This window comes from Dreissena polymorpha, chromosome 6 (assembly GCF_020536995.1).
Source record: "Dreissena polymorpha isolate Duluth1 chromosome 6, UMN_Dpol_1.0, whole genome shotgun sequence".
Classification (NCBI taxonomy): domain Eukaryota; kingdom Metazoa; phylum Mollusca; class Bivalvia; order Myida; family Dreissenidae; genus Dreissena; species Dreissena polymorpha.
The window spans coordinates 14,592-37,178 of NC_068360.1; the positions used below are offsets into that span (position 1 = coordinate 14,592).

The window sequence follows — 22,587 nt, forward strand, 5'->3', positions numbered from 1 at the left end:
CAGATTTATCTGCGCGCGCTCGTTTTCGAAACGGGAACCAAAAAAGCTTCTGAGATGGATGTCAAGTGTGTGGGGTCACACTCTGACACACAAACCAGTACTACAACGTTATACCGAGGTACCCGTAGAAACGAGCGGAAATTGTGTACAATGGTTTTTACAAGCGGTTGGCGAGGTACACGTACCGAGGTCTAGGGAAAAGTACCTCGCTATTTTTTGGTACCTCGAAGTGTGGCTGTGTACTTCTATGAAGTACCTCGATGTGTGATATAAACCAACACACACACACACACACACACACACACACACACACACACACACATACCGGTTTATATCACATGGAGAGGTCCTTTGTTCCGTACCAACACACCGAGGTCTACCCCTATTTGATGAAATATTTGAATGATAAATATAGACAGGCAACAGTTTTGGTAACTTAAACCCATGCATCAATTGTATTTTTCAATATTTTGCATTTTAAGATACGAGTATTCTACATACATTGTGAGGTGAATACCTCGGGATGTCCCACACAGAGCACACATGTATCAGGTTATCATTTAGAGGTACCATCAAATCAATGTTTTTATTACGTATTCTTCATCACACAGATGTATACCTTAATCAAATTATGCCTAATTCAATTAACAAATTTGGTGTATCACAAAGAAGACTTTTGGAGGTGTGTCGATCGGTCCAATTTTTTTTGTTATTTTGCCTTTAAGTGTATAGCCTCAAAATTTAATCCAGGAAGGCCCCCGAAAATTGGTTCGCAGCAATTTTTCGTGGGTCAGTTGCGTTACGCTAAACCATCTTTTTGTTTATTTAGGCCTTTTTCAATTTCATTCGACAGTATTTTGTGCTTTTTAATGCGTATTCTAATGTGTGTACGGACTAACTCATGAATATTAGTTTAAAGATATTAATATCTATAAATATAATCCACAAGAAACGTCGATTTAAAACAGTTTATTCCTCCAAAAAATACTCCCAAACATTTTTATGACAAAAAGTAGTTTCAAAATGTATTTACACTTCGAACAATGTCAAGTTCAGACAATATCATCTGGAAACAAGAGTAGCCAACTGTCATAGGATACGCCCTTTTGAAGGTTTTGGACATCATCTAGACACAACTTCTGACCAAATTTGGTGAAGATCGGATCAAAACTACTTCAATTAGAGAGCAGACACCATGCTAAATGCTTGAAATGCACTAAGTGACTTCATGACCTAGTTTTTGACCCGGCATGACCCATATTTGAACTTTACCTAAATATCATGTACACAAAAAAAACTACTTCAATTAAGAGAGCGGACACCATGCTAAATCCTTGAAATGCACTTGGTTATCCCGTGACCTAGTATTTGACCCAGCATAAACCATATTCGAACTTGACCTAAATATTGTCTAGATACACTTTCTGACCAAATTTGGTGAAGATCGGATGAAAACTTCTTCAGTTAGAGAGCGGAAACCATACTTAATCCTGAAATGCACGTAAGTGACCCCGCGACCTAGTTTTTGACTCGACATGACCCATATTCAAACTTAACCTAGATATTGTCTAGATACAACTTCTGACCAAGTTTGGTGAAGATCAGATGAAAACTATTTGAAATAGAGAGCAGAAACTGCTGTGGAAACCGCCCGTCCACCCACCGGCGGCGTCCACCCGCCCGCCAAGGGTGAAACTATAATACGTCCCGTTTTGAAAAACGGGCGTATAAAAAATCAAATTATAGATGTATATTATGAAAATCAAGCACTTACTTTCTTCAGACACAAATTATATAGAAGAGTCAATACCACAACATGAAAACGTTTAAGCAAAATATATTCATACATGAAACAATGCCTTAACCCTCCCACCTAGAACAAATGTCAAGTTCAGAATATCATCAGGAAAAAATCTAATTACAATTGTATATTATAAAAATCAAAGACTTAATTTCTTCTGACACAAAGTATATAGAAGAGTGAATACCAGCAACATGAAAACATTTAAGCAAAATATCTTCATACATGACACAATGCTTTAATCATCACACATAGAACTAATGTCAAGTTCAGACAATATCATCTGAAACAAGAGATGTGTTTGTCGTAAACACAATGCCCCTTCTGCGCCGCTTTGAAGTGATATATTTGACCATTGACATTGAAGGATGACCTTGACCTTTTACCACTCAAAATGTGCAGCTCCACGAGATACACATGCATGCCAAATATCAAGTTGCTATCTGAAGGGACATAGAAGTTATGAGCATTTTTTTAAACCTAAATGCGAAACCTAAACGCAAAGTGTGACGGAAAGACAGACAGACAGACGGACGGTCCGATCACTATATGCCCTCTATCGGGGGGCATAAAAATCAAATTAATATACATGTCACAATGCCTTAACCATAAAGAAAACATAACAACAATTGTGCAAGTATGATCTGTTAATAAAGAAAATGGTCCAATGTTTCAAAGGAATTTAGTAACTCATAAACTATTGCAGAGTAAGTAAAACATGTTTATTGAGAGTGGAGAAAAAATAGACCTTGTTGTACAGTGTTACTTGCTAACAAAAACATGGTCAATTCGGTTCGCAACTCCGAACTAAAGTAAATTCTACAATGGAAATCAATTTGACGAGCTTTGCAAAAATTAAGAATTTGGTCGTATGAATAGTTATCTTCAGCCAGAAAAAATCCAACTGTTTTACACGTGTTTATAACAAATACCACCATCTTGTTTTCATACGAGTAATGCCCCCTCCCAATTTTGTATTATTTCTTTTAAGCATTGCTGCTTTGCATATAACAATATTGATTTAAGTATGGAGTATATGGCGTGTAAATTACTGTTTTTCAACCAACCGAAACCATTTTTACAAAAAATATATATATATATTTATGTAGAAAATTGTAGAGAATCTTCGTCTAAACATGCCATTTCAAATATCATAAATGAAAACGGATCTCAGATTTACTCTTCTTATAAACATATGTATAGCTCTGGCATCAGAGATATGAAATAGATTTTTTCTGAAGTAAATCTGAATGGAAATCAATATGACGAGCTATGCAAAAATTAAGAAGTTGGTCGTATGAATAGTTGTCTTTGGCCAGAAAAATCCAACTGTTTTACACGTGTTTATAACAAATACCACCATCTTGTTTTCATACGAGTAATGCCCCCTCCCAATTTTGTATTATTTCTTTTAAGCATTGCTGCTTTGCATATAACAATATTGATTTAAGTATGGAGTATATGGCGTGTAAATTATTGTTTTTCAACCAACCGAAACCATTTGTAATCTTTTCCAAGATATCATTGGGACAAATCGTCAAATAAAATTTCATGAAGATCGGACAATTAATGTGACCTCTAGAATATTAACAAGGCAAATGTTGATGCCGCAAGATGGACAACGGGCAAAAAGCGATCACATAAGCTCACCATGAGAACATTGTGCGCAGGTGGGCTAAAAAGCTATAAAATCATTTTTGTTTTCACTTTTCAGCAGTAATCCAGTTATGAATCGTGTTTTTTAATTTTTTTCCATGACAATCCGTGTAGAATTTCATACTTTTGCATTACTCTTTCACAGTCTTCACGCTTAAGCTCCTTCCTCAACACAATATTCGTTTTGAACAGCGTCTTCAAAAGATGACTCTGGTCTTCACCGAGTTTCTGAAGCCTCTCTGAAAAAGTAATAAAATCATATTCAATTGCCTCTTCTGTTCCATGATGACCACCAACAAGCATCTCAGAAATATAATAAGTTATAAAAAAGTTCATCTCAAAACTGTTCCAGAAGATGAACCATGATTTTAAGGTGATCTTTTTATTTGAAATGCTGCTTGTAATTAATCAAATGAAAAGTTGCACAATATACTATTCAGAATGTGACTTTCTATTGAAACAAAAGATCTGAAGTGATATCACTTGAACATTTTCTCAATTCTCTTGAAGACATCTAAAAAATAATTATGCTTAATATAACCGGATACTTTGAGTAATAGTTACTTAGTAATAAATGTCCACACATTAAGATGTATCCATTTATTAAGTTTCATTTTGATATGTCTTACAGATTTTGAGTTATGAGCAAGATTGAAGTAACGATTTAAAGATAAGCTAGGAACACCTATGAAGCTTCTTGGCAAAGTTAAATTGTGTCAAAGTAGAGTGAGCTTATTTCAATTACTGTGTTAATTGTACATTCATTACGAATTTTTAAACAAAAACATTATACTGTGACTTTCAGGAATACCGTTTTGTTGTTGAAACAAAGCCTACTTACTGGGATGACCCGACATGGTTACAGTTGTGGACGGCCCAGGTTTTGCATGTGGTTGTCTTACTGGCACATCATGGTCTGTGTCAGAAGATTCAGGGTCTGAAAGAGGTTCATTTAAAAAATAATCTTCCTACACTATCTTATAACAAGAGATTGCCAAGCAATATTGTCCCCTACCGGTGAAACTCCACCATTGTCAGTGATTTTTTTTTTATAAATTTGTTGCCATAGCAACCAGAATTCTTGACCTAGGAACCAAATGAAATGACGTGCATACTCTCCATATTGCATTCTATCCATGTTTCAAGTTTCATGAAAAATATGAAGAACTTTTAAAGTTATCGCAGGATCCAGTAAAGTGTGACGGACAGACAGACTGACACACGGAGCGTAAACCATAAGTCCCCTCCGGTTTCACTTGTAGGGGACAACAAGGATATCAGTAGTGCTAATGGATGCTTCCCAAATTGGCCATTATGTTGAAACAATGACCAAGTTATATCATAGGAAATTAAGATCGCCAACCCTTACCTTCACCTTTGGGTCTAACTAAAGGTCCTGAGACAAGAGCACCGCATACCGGACGCCAATGCTCGGCTGCGGGTGCAGTTAAAAAAAAAATTGAGGTCACAGTGACCTTGACATTTGATCTAGTGACCAAAAAATGGGCGTGGAGTGTGGAACTCATCAATGTGCAGCTACATATGAAGTTTCAAAGTTGTAGGTAGAAGCATTTTGATTTTTTAGCTCTACTGCCAAAGGCAGAAGAGCTTATGGGATGGCATGGTGTCTGTGTGTGTTAGACGTTGTCTTGTTTATCCGATAAAGTCCAGTTTTCATGCGATTATTTTCAAACTTACTCAGTGTCTTTATATTAATGAGGACTCAAACCTTATTGATTTTCAGGTCACTGGGTAAAAGGTCAAGGTCACAGTGACTCGAAATAGTAAAAACTTGTTTATCCAAAAAGGTCCACAGTTTTTATCGGATTCTTTTGAAACTTACTCAGTGTCTTTATATTAATAAGGACTCGAACCCTATTGATTTTCAGGTCACTGGGTCAAAGGTCAAGGTAACAGTGACTCGAAACAGTAAAAACTTGTTCATCCGATAAAGTCCACAGTTTTCATCCGATTCTTTTTAAACTTGCTCAGTGTCTTTATGTTAATGAGGACTCAAACCCTATTGATTTTCAAGTCACTGGGTCAAAGGTCAAGGTCACAGTGACTTGAAATAGTAAAATTTTGTTTATCCGATAACGTCCACAGTTTTCATCCCATTCTTTTCAAACTTGCTCAGTGTCTTTATATTAATGAGGACTCGAACCCTATTGATTTTCAGGTCACTGGGTCAAAGGTCAAGGTCACAGTGACTCGAAATAGTAAAATGGTTTCCAGATGTTAACTCAAGAATGCTTAGGCCTAGGATCATGAAACTTCATAGGTACATTGATTATGACTTGCTGATGACCCCTATTGATTTTCAGGTTGCTAGGTCAAAGGTCAAGGTCACAGTGACAGTGTTTAAAGCAGTAGAGCGATTCAGGCCCTCATGGGCCTCTTTTTTAGTTATTGTTGTCAAAACGTGCAGTCGAAAAGTGTAATATACAATTTACTGAACAGACATTGTGAGGTACGAGGCACACACACACGCACTAGAAACACAGTACATTAATAAAGAGGTATCCACCCAAATGCACTCTTTATGTAAGTTGGTAGTGGTGACAAATCTCCACAACAATCCAATGAGAGCTGATCATTTAATACAATACCAGCCTTACCCCTTACGCTCGCCCTTTCTTCTCTGTAATTGTAACCAGATGTGCGTGAAGATTTGTCCTTTTCTAACAGTGCATTGGAACTTAAAGGTTCAGATCAAGCTTCTTCGTCACCACCACCTTCATTACCTGTATTAAATAAAGCATTCTCCCGTCACTTGTGACACCCATTTAATTTTGGCATTTTATGTTGTCTTTACCTCTTGCATTGCAATACATTGATATAAAGACAAGCTATTGACATAACCACTGTTTCTGGAAATATCAGAAGTGCTGTATCACTACCATCTCAGTAAGCATATACCCTACATTTTTACATGATTTACTCTTTTCAGTGGGAATCGAACCCACAGCAGCCAGACACCTTGGTTAACAAACACAATGCTTTAAGGTATATGCAAGGTATAAGGATTGATATCTGGAAATGTTAAAACGCTGTGAGGTACAAGGCACACACAAACACAGTAGAATGCTATTTACTCAACTGAACACATACAGACAGAGGTATCCATAGCCTATTGTAAAGATAAAAAAATATGAATCAACGATATGGAGGTACTAATGACCAAAAATGTCTTGAAGTTCTGCAAACCTAGCGCTTAAGGCCAAATTATCAAGGTCCATGAGCACACGTATTATAATAATCAGACCCACCTCAGACGCTTTAGCCTTTGGTGGTTGTTATGAATAATGTATATTATCTTTCATTTATTGCGTTTTGCTCATCGAAACAGTTTTCTTTTTTTTAATCAAGCAGTTCACAACATTAGTCATTCATAGGTCACTCCCTAACTTACATGTACCATCTCTTCAGAAGCCAACAACTGGTTGAACACACTCAGAAGGGTTCAAACCCACAGCATTTAGTTATTGTTGTCAAAACGTGCTATCGAAAGGTGTAATATAGAATTTACTGAACAGACATTGTGAGGTACAAGGCATAAACAAAAAAACACACTAGAAACCCAGTACACACATATAGAGGTATCCACCAAAATGTACACTTAAAGTAAGTTGGTAGTGGTGACAAACAAATCTCCACAACAATCCAATGAGAGCTTATCATTTAATACAATACCAGCCTTACCCCTTACGCTCGCCCTTTCTTCTCTGTACTTGTAACCAGATGTGCGTGAAGATGTGTCCTTTTCTAACAGTGCATTGGAACTTAAAGGTTCAGAGCAAGCTTCTTCGTCACCACCACCTTCATTACCTGTATTAAATAAAGCATTCTCCCGTCACTTGTGACACCCATTTAATTTTGGTATTTTATGTTGTTTTTAGCTCTTGCATTACATTTCATTGATATACAGACAAGCTCTTGACATAACCACTGTTTCTGGGAATATCAGAAGTGCTGTATCACTACCATCTCAGTAAGCATATACCCTACACTTTTACATGATTTACTCTTTTCAGTGGGAATCGAACCCACAGCAGCCAGACACCTTGGTTAACAAACACAATGCTTTAAGGTATATGCAAGGTATAAGGATTGATATCTGGAAATGTTAAAACGCTGTGAGGTACAAGGCACACACACACACAGTAGAATGCTATTTACTCAACTGAACACATACAGAGGTATCCATAGTCTATTGTAAAGATAAAAAAATATGAATCAACGATATGGAGGAACTAATGACCAAAAATGTCTTGAAGGTCTGCAAAACCCAGCGTTAAGGCCAAATTATCAAGGTCCATGAGCACACGTATTATAATAATCAGACCCACCTCAGACGCTTTAGCCTTTGGTGGTTGTTATGAATAATGTATATTATCTTTCATTTATTGGGTTTTGCTCATCGAAACAGTTTTCTTTTTTTTAATCAAGGAGTTCACAAAATTATCATTCATAGGTCACTCCCGAAGTTACATGTACCATCTCTTCAGAAGCCAACAACTGGTTGAACACACTCAGAAGGGTTCAAACCCACAGCATTTAGTTATTGTTGTCAAAACGTGCAGTCGAAAGGTGTAATATACAATTTACTGAACATACATTGTGAGGTACAAGGCATAAACAAACAAACACACTAGAAACCCAGTACATACATATAGTTATCCACCAAAATGTCAACTTTAAGTAAGTTGGTAGTGGTGACAAACAAATCTCCACAACAATTCAATGAGAGCTGATCATTTAATACAAAACCAGCCTTACCCCTTACGCTCGCCCTTTCTTCTCTGTACTTGACACCAGATGTGCGTGAAGATGTGTCCTTTTCTAACAGTGCGTTGGAACTTACAGGTTCAGAGCAAGCTTCTTCGTCACCACCACCTTCATTACCTGTATTAAATAAAGCATTCTCCCGTCACTTGTAACAAGCATTTAATTTTGACATTTATGTTGTCTTTACCTCATGCATTGCATTCCACTGATATACAGACACGCTATTGAATTACCGCTGTTTCTGGGAATACCAGAAGTGCTATATCACTACCATCTTAAGTAAACATATGTTCTACATTTTTACATGATTTACTGTATTCAGTGGGAATCAAACCCACAGCAGTCAGACACCTTGATTAACGAACACAATGCTCTAAGGTATATGCTAGGAATAAGGATTGATATCTGAAAATGTTAAAACGCTGTGAGGTACAAGGCACACACACACAGTATAATGCTATTTACTCAACTGAACACATACAGACATAGGTATCCATAGTCCTTTGTAAAGGAAATAAAAATATGAAACAACAACATGGTGGTTATTATGACCAACAAGAGCATCACATAGCGGGTGCCAATGCTCGGCTCGGTTTTAATTTTTGTTTTGACGTCACAGTGACCTTGACCTTTGATCTAGTGACCCAAAATGGGTGTGGCGTGTAGAACTCATTCATGTTGAGTTACATATGAAATTTCAAAGTTGAAGGTTGAGCACTTTGATTTTAGAGCAAATGTTAAGGTTTTAACTCGATGCGGACGAGCTGGCTATGACAATACCTCGGGTTTTCTTCAAAAACAGCAGAGCTAAAAATGTCTTGAAGACCAAGTCAGCTCATAAGGCCAAATTATCAAGGTTTATGAGCACACGTATAATAATAATCAGACCCATCTCCGACACGCCTTTGGTGGTTGTTATGAATAATGCATTTTATCTTTCATTAATTGGGTTTTGCACATCAAAACAGTTTTCATTTTTTTAAACAAGCAGTTCACAAAATTATCATTCATAATATATATCCTAACTAACCATCTCTTCAGAGGCCAACAACTGGTTAAACACACTCAGAAGGGTTAAAACCCACAGCATTTCGTTATTGCTGTCAAAGTGCAGTTCAAAGATGTAATATACAATTTACTGAACAGACATTGTGAGGTACAAGGCACACACACACATGCACTAGAAACACAGAACATACATAAAGAGGTATTAACCAAAATGTACACTTTATGTAAGTTGGTAGTGGTGACAAACAAATCTCCACAACAATCCAATGAGAGCTGATCATTTAATACAATAAAAGCCTTACCCCTTACATGCCCTTTCTTCTCTGTACTTGTAACCAGATGTGCGTGAAGATGTGTCCTTTTTTCTAACAGTGCGTTAGAACTTAAAGGTTCGGAGCAAGCTTCTTCGTCACCATAACCTTCATTACCTGTATTAAATAAAGCATTCTCCCGTCACTTTTGACAAGCATTCAATTTTGGCACTTTATCTTGTCTTTACCTCTTGCATTGCATTCCACTGATATACAGACAAGCTATTGACATTACCGCTGTTTCTGGGCATACCAGAAGTGCTGTATCACTACCATCTCAGTAAGCATATACCCTACATTTTTACATGATTTCTTGTATTCAGTGGGAATTGAACCCACAGCAGCCAGACACCCTGGTTAAGAAACGTAATGCTCTCAGGTATATGCAAGGTATAAGGATTGATAATTGGAAATGTTAAAACACTGTGAGGTACAAGGTACACACACACAGTAAAATGCTATTTACTCCACTGAACACATACAAACAGAGGTATCAATAGTCTATTGTAAAGAAAAACAAGGGCTGTTTGTAAAACATGCATGCCCCCCATACAGGCTGTCCGTTGTAGTGGCAGCCATTGTGTGAATACGATTTTTGTCACTGTGACCTTGACCTTTGACCTAGTGACCTGAAAATCAATAGTGGTCATCTGCGAGTCACGATCAATGTACCTATGAAGTGTCATGATCCTAGGCAAAAGCGTTCTTGAGTTATCATCCGAAAATCATTTTACTATTTCGGGTCACCGTGACCTTGACCTTCAACCTTGTGACCTCAAATCAATAGGGGTCATCTGCGAGTCATGATCAATCTACCTATGAAGTTTCATGATCCTAGGCATATGCGTTCTTGAGTTATCATCCAAAAACCATTTTACTATTTCGGGTCACCGTGACCTTGACCTTTGACCTAGTGACCTCAAAATCAATAGGGGTCATCTGCAAGTCATGATCAATCTACCAAATAAGTTTCATGATCCTAGGCGTATGCGTTCTTGAGTTATCATCCGGAAACCATTTTACTATTTCGGGTCACCGTGAGCTTGACCTTTGACCTAGTGACCTCAAAATCAATAGGGGTCATCTGCGAGTCATGATCAATCTACCCATGAAGTTTCATGATCCTAGGCGTATGCGTTCTTGACTTATCATCCGGAAACCATTTTACTATTTCGGGTCACCGTGACCTTGACCTTTGACCTAGTGACCTTAAAATCAATAGGGGTCATCTGCAAGTCATGATCAATGTACCTATGAAGTTTCATGATCCTAGCCCCAAGCGTTTTTGAGTTATCATCCGGAAACCACCTGGTGAACGGACCGATCGACAGGCCGACCGACATGTGCAAAGCAATATACCCCCTCTTCTTCGTAGGGGGGCATAAAAATGAAACAACGACAGGTTATTAATGACCAAAAATGTCTTGATGGTCTGCCAAGTCAGCTCATAAGGCCATATTATCAAGGTCTATGAGCACATGTATTATAATAACAAGACCCACCTTTGACGCTTTTGCTTTTGGTGGTTGTTATGAATAAAATATTTTATCTTTCATTAATTGGGTTTTACTCATCGAAACAGTTTTCTTTTTTTTATCAAGCAATTCACAAAATGATAATTCATAGGTCATATCCTTACTTACAGTCTCTTCAGAGGCCAACAACTGCTTGAACACACTCAGAAGGGTTCAAACCCACAGCATTTAGTTGTGGTAAAAAAGTACATTGATGCATTCCAAAGGTTCAATGTAGCATTAACTGTAAAGACATTGTGAGGTACGAGACACACACACACTAGAAACATAGTACAGACAGAAAAAGGTAATCACCAAAATGTAATTATTTAAGTACATTGTTAAGTAGTGCTGCAACAATACGCCAAAAACCGTATCGCAATATATTGTCAGTTCAAAAACCCGTATTGCAATATATCGCAATATATTGCTAACTTGTACCAAAATTATAACTTGCCAATTACCCGATAATCCCATAAATTCCAATTTTAAAGCAAATTCTGGTAAATATTTACTATAAATGTGCTCAAGAATAATAAGAAACACAAACATTCGCAAATTTTCCTAAGTATCAAATACATTTTTGCAATCGTTACTATTTAAAGATGTGATGAAATAACGTCCAACCGGGGCGTTTTTCCCACTGAACACGCGTAATTCAGCTGACGTGATGTTCCCGTTTTTATACAACACAAAATACAACCTTACTTCCATGCGACGTTCTACATGTCTGTATAATTTTCGCGCGGTTTTTTATTGAGACAAAGGATAAAGCACTTTTTATTTGATGCTATAATTTTTTATTGTCGCGTTAGCATTCACATTGGAAGCGTGTTTTCGAAATTCGGATTACAATAATGCTCAAATCAGAATCAAACGAAACATTTACAGCTGTGCGCAATTAATTCAACGATAATCTGTTCAAAAGCATCGAATGAATGCTCCCATGTAACAACGCTACTCCGTATAATACACTTTTTAGAATGCTATTTTTTACGTAAAAAATAATTTACACTGCTTTGTTTTGTTTACCTTTTTATCATTATTTCGGATGGCTTTTCTGGACGAAATGTGAATGAATTTTTGTAAAATGTTCGTACCGGTATGATGAAAATCATATCGCAATACAATATGCGGATTGCGTATTGCGATATATACCGATATTACCGGTATATTGTTGCAGCCCTATTGTTAAGGGATCACAAATAAATATCCACAACAACCAAAAGAGAGCTGGTCATTTTATTATCATACCAGCCTTATCCTTAAGCTTGCCCTTTCTTGTCTGTTTTTTGAAACAAGATGTGCTTGTAGCTGAGTCCATTTCTGCAGTTAGAACTGGAAGGTTCAATGCCAGCTTCTTCGTCATCATCATCATTATCTGTATGAAATAAAGCACTCACTGTCAACAGTGACAAAGTATTTGTAGTTTCCTTTCCTTTTTTTTACCTCTTGCACTGCATTTCATTGATTAACCAACACTCTATTTACGTTACCTCTGTTTCTGGGAATACAGGTAGTGCTATATTACTACCATCTTAAGTAAGCAGACACCCCTAGATTTTACATAACTTTCTGTATTCAGTGGGACTCAAACCTACAGCAGCAAGAGACCCTGGTTAACAAACACACTGCTGTAATGTATATGCAATGTATAAGAATTGACATGTGGAAATTTTGAAAGGCTGTGAGGTACCAGGCACACACACAAACAGTAGAATGCTATGTACTCAACTGAACGCATACAGACAGAGGTATCCATAGTCTATTGTAAAAAACAAACAAATATGAATTAATGACATGGAGGAAGTAATGACCAGAAATGTCTTAAAGGTCTGAAAAGCCAGCTCATCAGGCCAAATTATCATGGCCTATGATCTCATTTATTATAATAATCAGACTCACCTCTGACGCTTTGGCCTTTGATGCTGATTTTGGAACCAGGAATGCTTGAAGGAGACGTTTTCACCAATACTGGATGGCTCATTTTTAGAATCAGTTCATTCTTTATCTGCAAAAAAAGAAACTTCCCTTGTTAATGTATTTTTTCTGACATAAATTAGGTTTTGCTCCTGAAAACAGTTTTTTTTAAAGCATGCAGTACATAAACATTATCATAAATAAGTATAACTGAATTAACAACCTCCTCAGAGGCCAATACTGGTTTTAAGGCTTAAGTTGGGTTCATACCCACCGCATTCACTTATTGTGGTCCAAAAATGCAGTAATGCAATCAAAAGGTGTAATATAACATTTACTGTAAAGACATTGTGAGGTACAAGGCACACAAACACACATTAGAAGCACATTACATACGGATAGAGGTATTCACTGAAATCTTTAACTGAAAGGATTGATATCTGGAAATTTTGAAACGCTGTGAGGTACCAGCAACACACACACGCAGTAGAATACTATTTACTCAACTGAATGCATACAGACAGAGGTATCCATAGTCTATTGTAAGGTAACACAAATATGAATCAAAGACATGGAGGAAATAATGACCAGAAATGTCTTGAAGGTCTGCAAAGCCAGCTCATCAGGCCAAATTATCGTGATCTTTGACCTCATTAAATATTATATTCAGACCCACCTCTGTACTTTGGCTATTGGTGCTCATTTTGGAACCAGGAGAGCTTGAAGAGGAGTTGTTTCAGCACAACTGGATGGCTCATTTCTAGAAACACTCCCATCGTCAACTGCCAGAAAAGAAACATCCCATGTAAATGAATTTTATCTTGAATCAATTGGATTTTGCACCTCCAAACTGTTTTTTACATTTTTTTTAAACAAGCAATTCATAAAAATATCATTCATAAGTCATAACTGAACTAACCAACCTTTTCAGAGGCCACCAACTGGTTGTACAGCCTAATAAGGGTTGAAACCCACAGGATTTAGTTATTGTGGTAAAAAAGTGCATTAATACAATCCAAGGTTTAATATAACATTTACGGTACAGACATTGTGAGGTTCGAGTCACATAAACACTAGAAACATAGTACATACAGATAGAGGTATTAAACAAATGTAATTCTTTAAGTAAGTTGGTAAGGGATCACAAACAAATCTGCACAACAACCAAAAGAGAGCTGGTCATTTATTATAATACCAGCCTTACCCTTTAAGCTTGCCCTTTCTTGTCTGTTCTTGAAACAAGATGTGCCTGTAGCCAAGTCCATTTCCGCACCGTCAGAACTCGATGGTTCAAAGCCAGCTTCTTCGTCATCATCATCATCATCATTATCTGTATGAAATAAAGCACTCATTGTCAACTGTGACAAAGTATTTGTATTTGCCTATCATTAAGTTTTTACCTCTTGCACTGCATTTCACTGATAAACAAAACATCTTACATGTATTTACAAAACCTCTGTTTCTGGGAATACCGGTAGTGATTATCACTACCATCTCAAGTAAGCAGACACCCCTAGATTTTTACATTATTTTCTGTATTCAGTGGGACTCAAACCCACAGCAGCCAGAGACCCTGGTTAACAAACACACTGCTGTAATGTATATGCAATGTATAAGAATTGACATATGGAAATTTTGAAACGCTGTGAGGTACCAGGCCACACACACACACACACGCAGTAGAATGCTATGTACTCAACTGAACACATACAGACAGAGGTATCCATAGTCTATTGTAAAAAAAAACACAAATATAAATCAAAGACATGGAGGAAATAATGACCCGAAATGTCTTAAAGGTCTGAAAAGCCAGCTCATCAGGCCAAATTATCGTGATCTTTGATCTCATTTATTATAATAATCAGACTCACCTCTGACTCTTTGGCCTTGATGCTGATTTTGAAACCAGGAATGCTTGAAGGAGACGATTTCACCAATACTGGATGGCTCATTTTTAGAATCAGTTCAATCATTATCTGCAAAAAAAGAAACATCCCTTGTTAATGTATTTTTTCTGTAATTAATTGGGTTTTGCTCCTGCAAACGTTTTTTTAAAGCATGCAGTTAATAAAAATTATCATAAATAAGTAATAACTGAATTAACAACGTCAGAGGCCAAGACTGGTTTTAAGGCTTAAGTTGGGTTCATACCCACCGCATTTACTTATTGTGGTCCAAAAAAGCAGTAATGCAATTCAAAGTTGTAATATAACATTTACTGTTAAGACATTGTGAGGTACAAGGCACACAAACACACACTAGAAGCACATTACATACGGATAGAGGTATTGAAATCTTTAACTGAAAGGATTGATATCTGGAAATTTTGAAACGCTGTGAGGTACTAGAAACACACACACACACACACAGTAGAGTGCTATGTACTCAACTGAACACATACATACAGAGGTATCCATAGTCTATCGTAAAGGAAACAAATATATGACTTACAAACATGGAGCAAATAATGACCAGAAAAGTCTTGAATGTTTGCAAAGCCAGCTCATCAGGCCAAATTGTCGTGATCTTTGACCTTATTTAATATTATAATCAGACCCACCTCTGACACTTTGGCCTTTGGTGCTCATTTTTAGGACCAGGAGAGCTTGAGGGGATGTTTTCAGCATACTGGAATGATGGCTCTTTTCTAGAATAATGCCCGTCAACATCTTCCAGAAAAGAAACATCTCATGTCAATGTATTGTATATTGAATCAATTGGATTTGCACCTCCAAACAGATAAACATGTTTTTTTAAGCAGTTCACAAAATTATTGTTCATAAGTCATAACTGAAGTAACTACCTTTTCAGAGACCACCAACCGGTTGTACTACATAATAAGGATAAAAACGCACAGCATTTAATCATTGTAATCAAAAAGTTCAGTAATGCAATCCAAAGGTGTAATATAACATTAACTGTTCACACATTGTGAGGTACGAGGCACACACACACTAGAAACACACTAAATACAGATAGAGGTATTCACCAAAATGTAATTTTTTAAGTAAGCTGATAAGGAATCACAAACAAATCTCCACAAAACCCGCAAAAGAGCTGATCATTTATTATAAAACCAGCCGTATCCCTTAAACTTGCACTTTCTAGTCTGTTCTTGAAACAAGATGTGCCTGTAGATGAGTCCTTTCGGCATTTTTAGAACTGGAAGGTTCAAAGCCAGCTTCTTCGAACTCATCATCATCATCATCATCATCATCATCATTATCTGTATGAAATAAAGCACTCTCTGTCAACTGTGACAAATTATTTGTATTTGGCTTTTAATGTGCTTTAGCTCTTGCACTTCATTTCACAGATATACATACACACCATTTACATTACCTCTGTTTCTGGGAATACTGGTAGTGCTTTATCACTACCATCTTAAGTAAGCATATACCCTACATTTACATGATTTTCTGTATTCAGTGGGACTCAAACCCAAAGCAGAAAGAACCCCTTGTTAACAAACACACTGCTGTAATGTACATGTATATGCGATGTATGTGGAATGATATTCAGAAATATTAAACGCTGTGAGGTACCAGACACATTTACTGTTAAGAAATTGTGAGGTACAAGGCACACAAACACACACTAGAAGCACATTACATACAGATAGAGGTATTGAAATCTTTAACTGAAAGGATTGATATCTGGACATTTTGAAACGCTGTGATGGTACTAGAAACACACACAACACACACACACAGTATAATTCTATGGACTCAACTGATCACATACAGACAGAGGTATCCATAGTCTATTGTAAAGGTAACAAGTATATGAATCAACAAGAGATGTGTTGGCCAGAAACACAATGCCCCCTTCTGCGCCGCTTTGAAGCCATATATTTGAGCTTTGACCTTGAAGGATGACCTGACCTTTCATCACTTAAAATGTGCAGTTGTTATGAATAATGTATATTATCTTTAATTTATTGGTGGTTTTGCTCATTCGAAACAGTTTTCTTTTTTTTAATCAAGGAGTTCACAAATTATCATTCATAGGTCACTCCCGAAGTTACATGTACCATCTCTTCAGAAGCCAACAACTGGTTGAACACACTCAGAAGGGTTCAAACCCACAGCATTTAGTTATTGTTGTCAAAACGTGTGCAGTCGAAAGGTGGTAATATACAATTTACTGAACATACATTGTGACGGTACAAGGCATAAACAAACAAACACACTAGAAACCCAGTACATACATATAGAGTTATCCACCAAAATGTCAACTTTAAGTAAGTTGGTAGTGGTGACAAACCAAATCTCCACAACAATTCAATGAGAGCTGATCATTTAATACAAAACCAGCCTTACCCCTTACGCTCGCCCTTTCTTCTCTGTACTTGACACCAGATGTGCGTGAAGATGTGTCCTTTTCTAACAGTGCGTTGGAACTTACAGGTTCAGAGCAAGCTTCTTCGTCACCACCACCTTCATTACCTGTATTAAATAAAGCATTCTCCCGTCACTTGTAACAAGCATTTAATTTTGACATTTTATGTTGTCTTTACCTCATGCATTGCATTCCACTGATATACAGACACGCTATTGAATTACCGCTGTTTCTGGGAATACCAGAAGTGCTATATCACTACCATCTTAAGTAAACATATGTTCTACATTTTTACATGATTTACTGTATTCAGTGGGAATCAAACCCACAGCAGTCAGACACCTTGATTAACGAACACAATGCTCTAAGGTATATGCTAGGTATAAGGATTGATATCTGAAAATGTAAAACGCTGTGAGGGTACAAGGCACACACACACAGTATAATGCTATTTACTCAACTGAACACATACAGACATAGGTATCCATAGTCCTTTGTAAAGGAAATAAAAATATGAAACAACAACATGGTGGTTATTATGACCAACAAGAGCATCACATAGCGGGTGCCAATGCTCGGCTCGGTTTTAATTTTTGTTTTGACGTCACAGTGACCTTGACCTTTGATCTAGTGACCCAAAATGGGGTGTGGCGTGTAGAACTCATTCATGTGGAGTTACATATGAAATTTCAAAGTTGAAGGTTGAGCACTTTGATTTTAGAGTTAAGGTTTTAACTCGATGCGGACGAGCTGGCTATGACAATACCTCGGGTTTTCTTCGAAAACAGCAGAGCTAAAATGTCTTGAAGACCAAGTCAGCTCATAAGGCCAAATTATCAAGGTTTATGAGCACACGTATAATAATAATCAGACCCATCTCCGACACGCCTTTGGTGGTTGTTATGAATAATGCATTTTATCTTTCATTAATTGGGTTTTGCACATCGAAACAGTTTTCATTTTTTTAATCAAGCAGTTCACAAAATTATCATTCATAATATATATCCTAACTAACCATCTCTTCAGAGGCCAACAACTGGTTAAACACACTCAGAAGGGTTCAAACCCACAGCATTTCGTTATTGCTGTCAAAGTGCAGTTCAAAGATGTAATATACAATTTACTGAACAGACATTGTGAGGTACAAGGCACACACACACATGCACTAGAAACACAGAACATACATAAAGAGGTATTAACCAAAATGTACACTTTATGTAAGTTGGTAGTGGTGACAAACAAATCTCCACAACAATCCAATGAGAGCTGATCATTTGATACAATAAAAGCCTTACCCCTTACATGCCCTTTCTTCTCTGTACTTGTAACCAGATGTGCGTGAAGATGTGTCCTTTTTTCTAACAGTGCGTTAGAACTTAAAGGTTCAGAGCAAGCTTCTTCGTCACCATCACCTTCATTACCTGTATTAAATAAAGCATTCTCCCGTCACTTTTGACAAGCATTCAATTTTGGCACTTTATCTTGTCTTTACCTCTTGCATTGCATTCCACTGATATACAGACAAGCTATTGACATTACCGCTGTTTCTGGGAATACCAGAAGTGCTGTATCACTACCATCTCAGTAAGCATATACCCTACATTTTTACATGATTTCTTGTATTCAGTGGGAATTGAACCCACAGCAGCCAGACACCCTGGTTAAGAAACGTAATGCTCTCAGGTATATGCAAGGTATAAGGATTGATAATTGGAAATGTTAAAACACTGTGAGGTACAAGGTACACACACACAGTAAAATGCTATTTACTCCACTGAACACATACAAACAGAGGTATCAATAGTCTATTGTAAAGGAAAACAAGGGCTGTTTGTAAAACATGCATGCCCCCCATACGGGCTGTCCGTTGTAGTGGCAGCCATTGTGTGAATACGATTTTTGTCACTGTGACCTTGACCTTTGACCTAGTGATCTGAAAATCAATAGTGGTCATCTGCGAGTCACGATCAATGTACCTATGAAGTGTCATGATCCTAGGCAAAAGCGTTCTTGAGTTATCATCCGAAAATCATTTTACTATTTCGGGTCACCGTGACCTTGACCTTCAACCTTGTGACCTCAAAATCAATAGGGGTCATCTGCGAGTCATGATCAATCTACCAAATAAGTTTCATGATCCTAGGCGTATGCGTTCTTGAGTTATCATCCGGAAACCATTTTACTATTTCGGGTCACTGTGACCTTGACCTTTGACCTAGTGACCTCAAAATCAATAGGGGTTATCTGCGAGTCATGATCAATCTACCCATGAAGTTTCATGATCCTAGGCGTATGCGTTCTTGACTTATCATCCGGAAACCATTTTACTATTTCGGGTCACCGTGACCTTGACCTTTGACCTAGTGACCTTAAAATCAATAGGGGTCATCTGCAAGTCATGATCAATGTACCTATGAAGTTTCATGATCCTAGCCCCAAGCGTTTTTGAGTTATCATCCGGAAACCACCTGGTGGACGGACCGATCGACAGGCCGACCGACATGTGCAAAGCAATATACCCCCTCTTCTTCGTAGGGGGGCATAAAAATGAAACAACGACAGGTTATTAATGACCAAAAATGTCTTGATGGTCTGCCAAGTCAGCTCATAAGGCCATATTATCAAGGTCTATGAGCACATGTATTATAATAACAAGACCCACCTCTGACGCTTTAGCTTTTGGTGGTTGTTATGAATAAAATATTTTATCTTTCATTAATTGGGTTTTACTCATCGAAACAGTTTTCTTTTTTTTATCAAGCAATTCACAAAATGATAATTCATAGGTCATATCCTTACTTACAGTCTCTTCAGAGGCCAACAACTGCTTGAACACACTCAGAAGGGTTCAAACCCACAGCATTTAGTTGTGGTAAAAAAGTACATTGATGCATTCCAAAGGTTCAATGTAGCATTAACTGTAAAGACATTGTGAGGTACGAGACACACACACACTAGAAACTTAGTACAGACAGAAAAAGGTAATCACCAAAATGTAATTATTTAAGTACATTGTTAAGGGATCACAAATAAATATCCACAACAACCAAAAGAGAGCTGGTCATTTATTATCATACCAGCCTTATCCTTAAGCTTGCCCTTTCTTGTCTGTTTTTGAAACAAGATGTGCTTGTAGCTGAGTCCATTTCTGCAGTTAGAACTGGAAGGTTCAATGCCAGCTTCTTCGTCATCATCATCATTATCTGTATGAAATAAAGCACTCACTGTCAACAGTGACAAAGTATTTGTATTTTCCTTTCCTTTTTTTTACCTCTTGCACTGCATTTCATTGATTAACCAACACTCTATTTACGTTACCTCTGTTTCTGGGAATACAGGTAGTGCTATATTACTACCATCTTAAGTAAGCAGACACCCCTAGATTTTTACATAATTTTCTGTATTCAGTGGGACTCAAACCTACAGCAGCAAGAGACCCTGGTTAACAAACACACTGCTGTAATGTATATGCGATGTATAAGAATTGACATGTGGAAATTTTGAAAGGCTGTGAGGTACCAGGCACACACACAAACAGTAGAATGCTATGTACTCAACTGAACGCATACAGACAGAGGTATCCATAGTCTATTGTAAAAAACAAACAAATATGAATTAATGACATGGAGGAAGTAATGACCAGAAATGTCTTAAAGGTCTGAAAAGCCAGCTCATCAGGCCAAATTATCATGGCCTATGATCTCATTTATTATAATAATCAGACTCACCTCTGACGCTTTGGCCTTTGATGCTGATTTTGGAACCAGGAATGCTTGAAGGAGACGTTTTCACCAATACTGGATGGCTCATTTTTAGAATCAGTTCATTCTTTATCTGCAAAAAAAGAAACTTCCCTTGTTAATGTATTTTTTCTGACATAAATTAGGTTTTGCTCTTAAAACAGTTTTTATATGGGCGCTTTAGCGCCCGTCTAAAGTGCTTAGTGTGAAATTCAGGTCGATACGACTAGGTATGATTAACCCAATACCCGGTTGCGTATCCGCGCAAGAAAGAGTTGTATAATTTATGCAAGAGGTTTGTGTTCTCCAATTATGTGTATTCACAAATAGCAACAATATGTTAATATCGTGTTACATTCAATATTTTCGAACGGTGTTTTATAGAAAAGAATCAATAAACAATGATCGTATTGTACGTGTCGCGGAGGAGATTGTTTATGAATGATTAAAATAGTCCACTTTCTGCTGCGTGTGCGTGACGTAGTATTTTCGCTCAGCTCATTCATAAATCTGAGGCTGGCGATAAACTAAGGGGAGTCCGTGTGAGAATAACGCAGTAGTATAAGGTTACGCTTGTTTATATTCACAGGTCTCAATTAATAATACGTTGACCACGAGTTCAACAATTATTACAGGGATACGATAGACAACATAAAAAAATGTTTCATTATCGCTGAAACTGTTAAAAAAATCATTTAAATATAACAATAATATTCTCTAAAAAATGTAGTCTTGCTGTTTTGAAATAAGGTTTGGAATTTTGTTTTCTAAATAACTTAATTCAAAACACAAGTTTAATTATAGTGTTTTTTACTTGTTAGTCGCATATTTACCGCATTATAATGTGTGTTATAATAGGCAAACCATACATTAGTAAAATTCAATCTGCCTTCGCACATAGAAGGAATGGGTCAATTAGGTGCTGCGTTTCCTTTGCTTACTTCAGTTAGAGGTCAATTATTTAAGTAATAGCAATCACAAGGCTACGACTTCAAAGGAATTGCGGAGCTTTCTTACATAATAAAAGTCGTAGTCGCATGGTATTTGCGTTTTGCGTCCTATTTGGTCACGTGGTTCTTTTTCACGGTTGTTTTGGCATTCATGATATATGAGGCTATTAATAGATGCGTCTGTCGATAAACAAAGGAAAGTTTACGGGTTATAACAACGCAATAGGTTACGCTCTCGCATACAACTCAATGACGTAGTACAGGTTGTAAAATGAGAGATTCGGGAAAAAGTTGACGCTTATTTATATCAAAGACCCATATTATCTATAGGTCAACAATAACTTCAGCGATACGATAGACACAAAAAGTTTCATAATTGCTAAACCCGAATATAACAAACAATTTATAATAATAATACAAATGCAATAGCAGAAGGTTAGTAGAAGGTTAAGCTTGTTTATATTCACAGTTCTCAATACATAAACAGTTGGATATGAGTTCATGAATTACTACAGGCATACTATAGGCAACCTCGAAAATGCTTTTTAATCGCTAAAA

The 22,587-nt window shown here is 37.1% G+C and overlaps 1 protein-coding gene across 7 annotated transcripts; it reads right to left on the bottom strand.

Moving 5' to 3' along the window:
- Positions 1–3,046: 3,046 nt before the first annotated feature.
- LOC127834443 (uncharacterized) lies at positions 3,047–21,169 on the bottom strand. Of its 7 annotated transcripts, XR_008027943.1 has the most exons (9): positions 21,068–21,169; positions 20,417–20,542; positions 18,635–18,760; positions 17,321–17,446; positions 8,237–8,362; positions 7,160–7,285; positions 6,076–6,201; positions 4,299–4,394; positions 3,653–3,696 (listed from the first exon to the last, which is right to left on the bottom strand). XR_008027943.1 is itself a non-coding variant. In XM_052360283.1 (8 exons), the coding sequence occupies exons 1-8, from the start codon at positions 21,147–21,149 to the stop codon at positions 3,527–3,529; spliced, it is 978 nt and encodes a 325-aa protein (XP_052216243.1). In that variant the 5' UTR covers positions 21,150–21,169; the 3' UTR covers positions 3,047–3,526. The 7 variants fall into 7 exon arrangements, 6 of the variants coding, with proteins under 6 accessions (XP_052216243.1, XP_052216246.1, XP_052216248.1 ...); XM_052360283.1 differs by lacking the exon at positions 6,076–6,201 and having other exon boundaries at positions 3,047–3,696; XM_052360286.1 differs by lacking the exons at positions 6,076–6,201; positions 17,321–17,446; positions 18,635–18,760 and adding an exon at positions 9,556–9,681 and having other exon boundaries at positions 3,047–3,696.
- Between the last annotated feature and the right edge of the window lie 1,418 nt (positions 21,170–22,587).

Excerpts from the sequence above, each read along its gene's own strand:
- LOC127834443 (XM_052360283.1), bottom strand. The coding sequence starts at position 21,149 with ATGAGCCATCCAGTATTGGTGAAAACGTCTCCTTCAAGCATTCCTGGT. Across the intron at positions 7,286-8,236 it reads AGAAAGGGCGAGCGTAAGGG|GTAATGAAGGTGGTGGTGAC; the intron begins GTAAGGCTGGTT and ends TATTTAATACAG. Across the intron at positions 3,697-4,298 it reads AACCATGTCGGGTCATCCCA|AGAGGCTTCAGAAACTCGGT; the intron begins GTAAGTAGGCTT and ends TTACTTTTTCAG.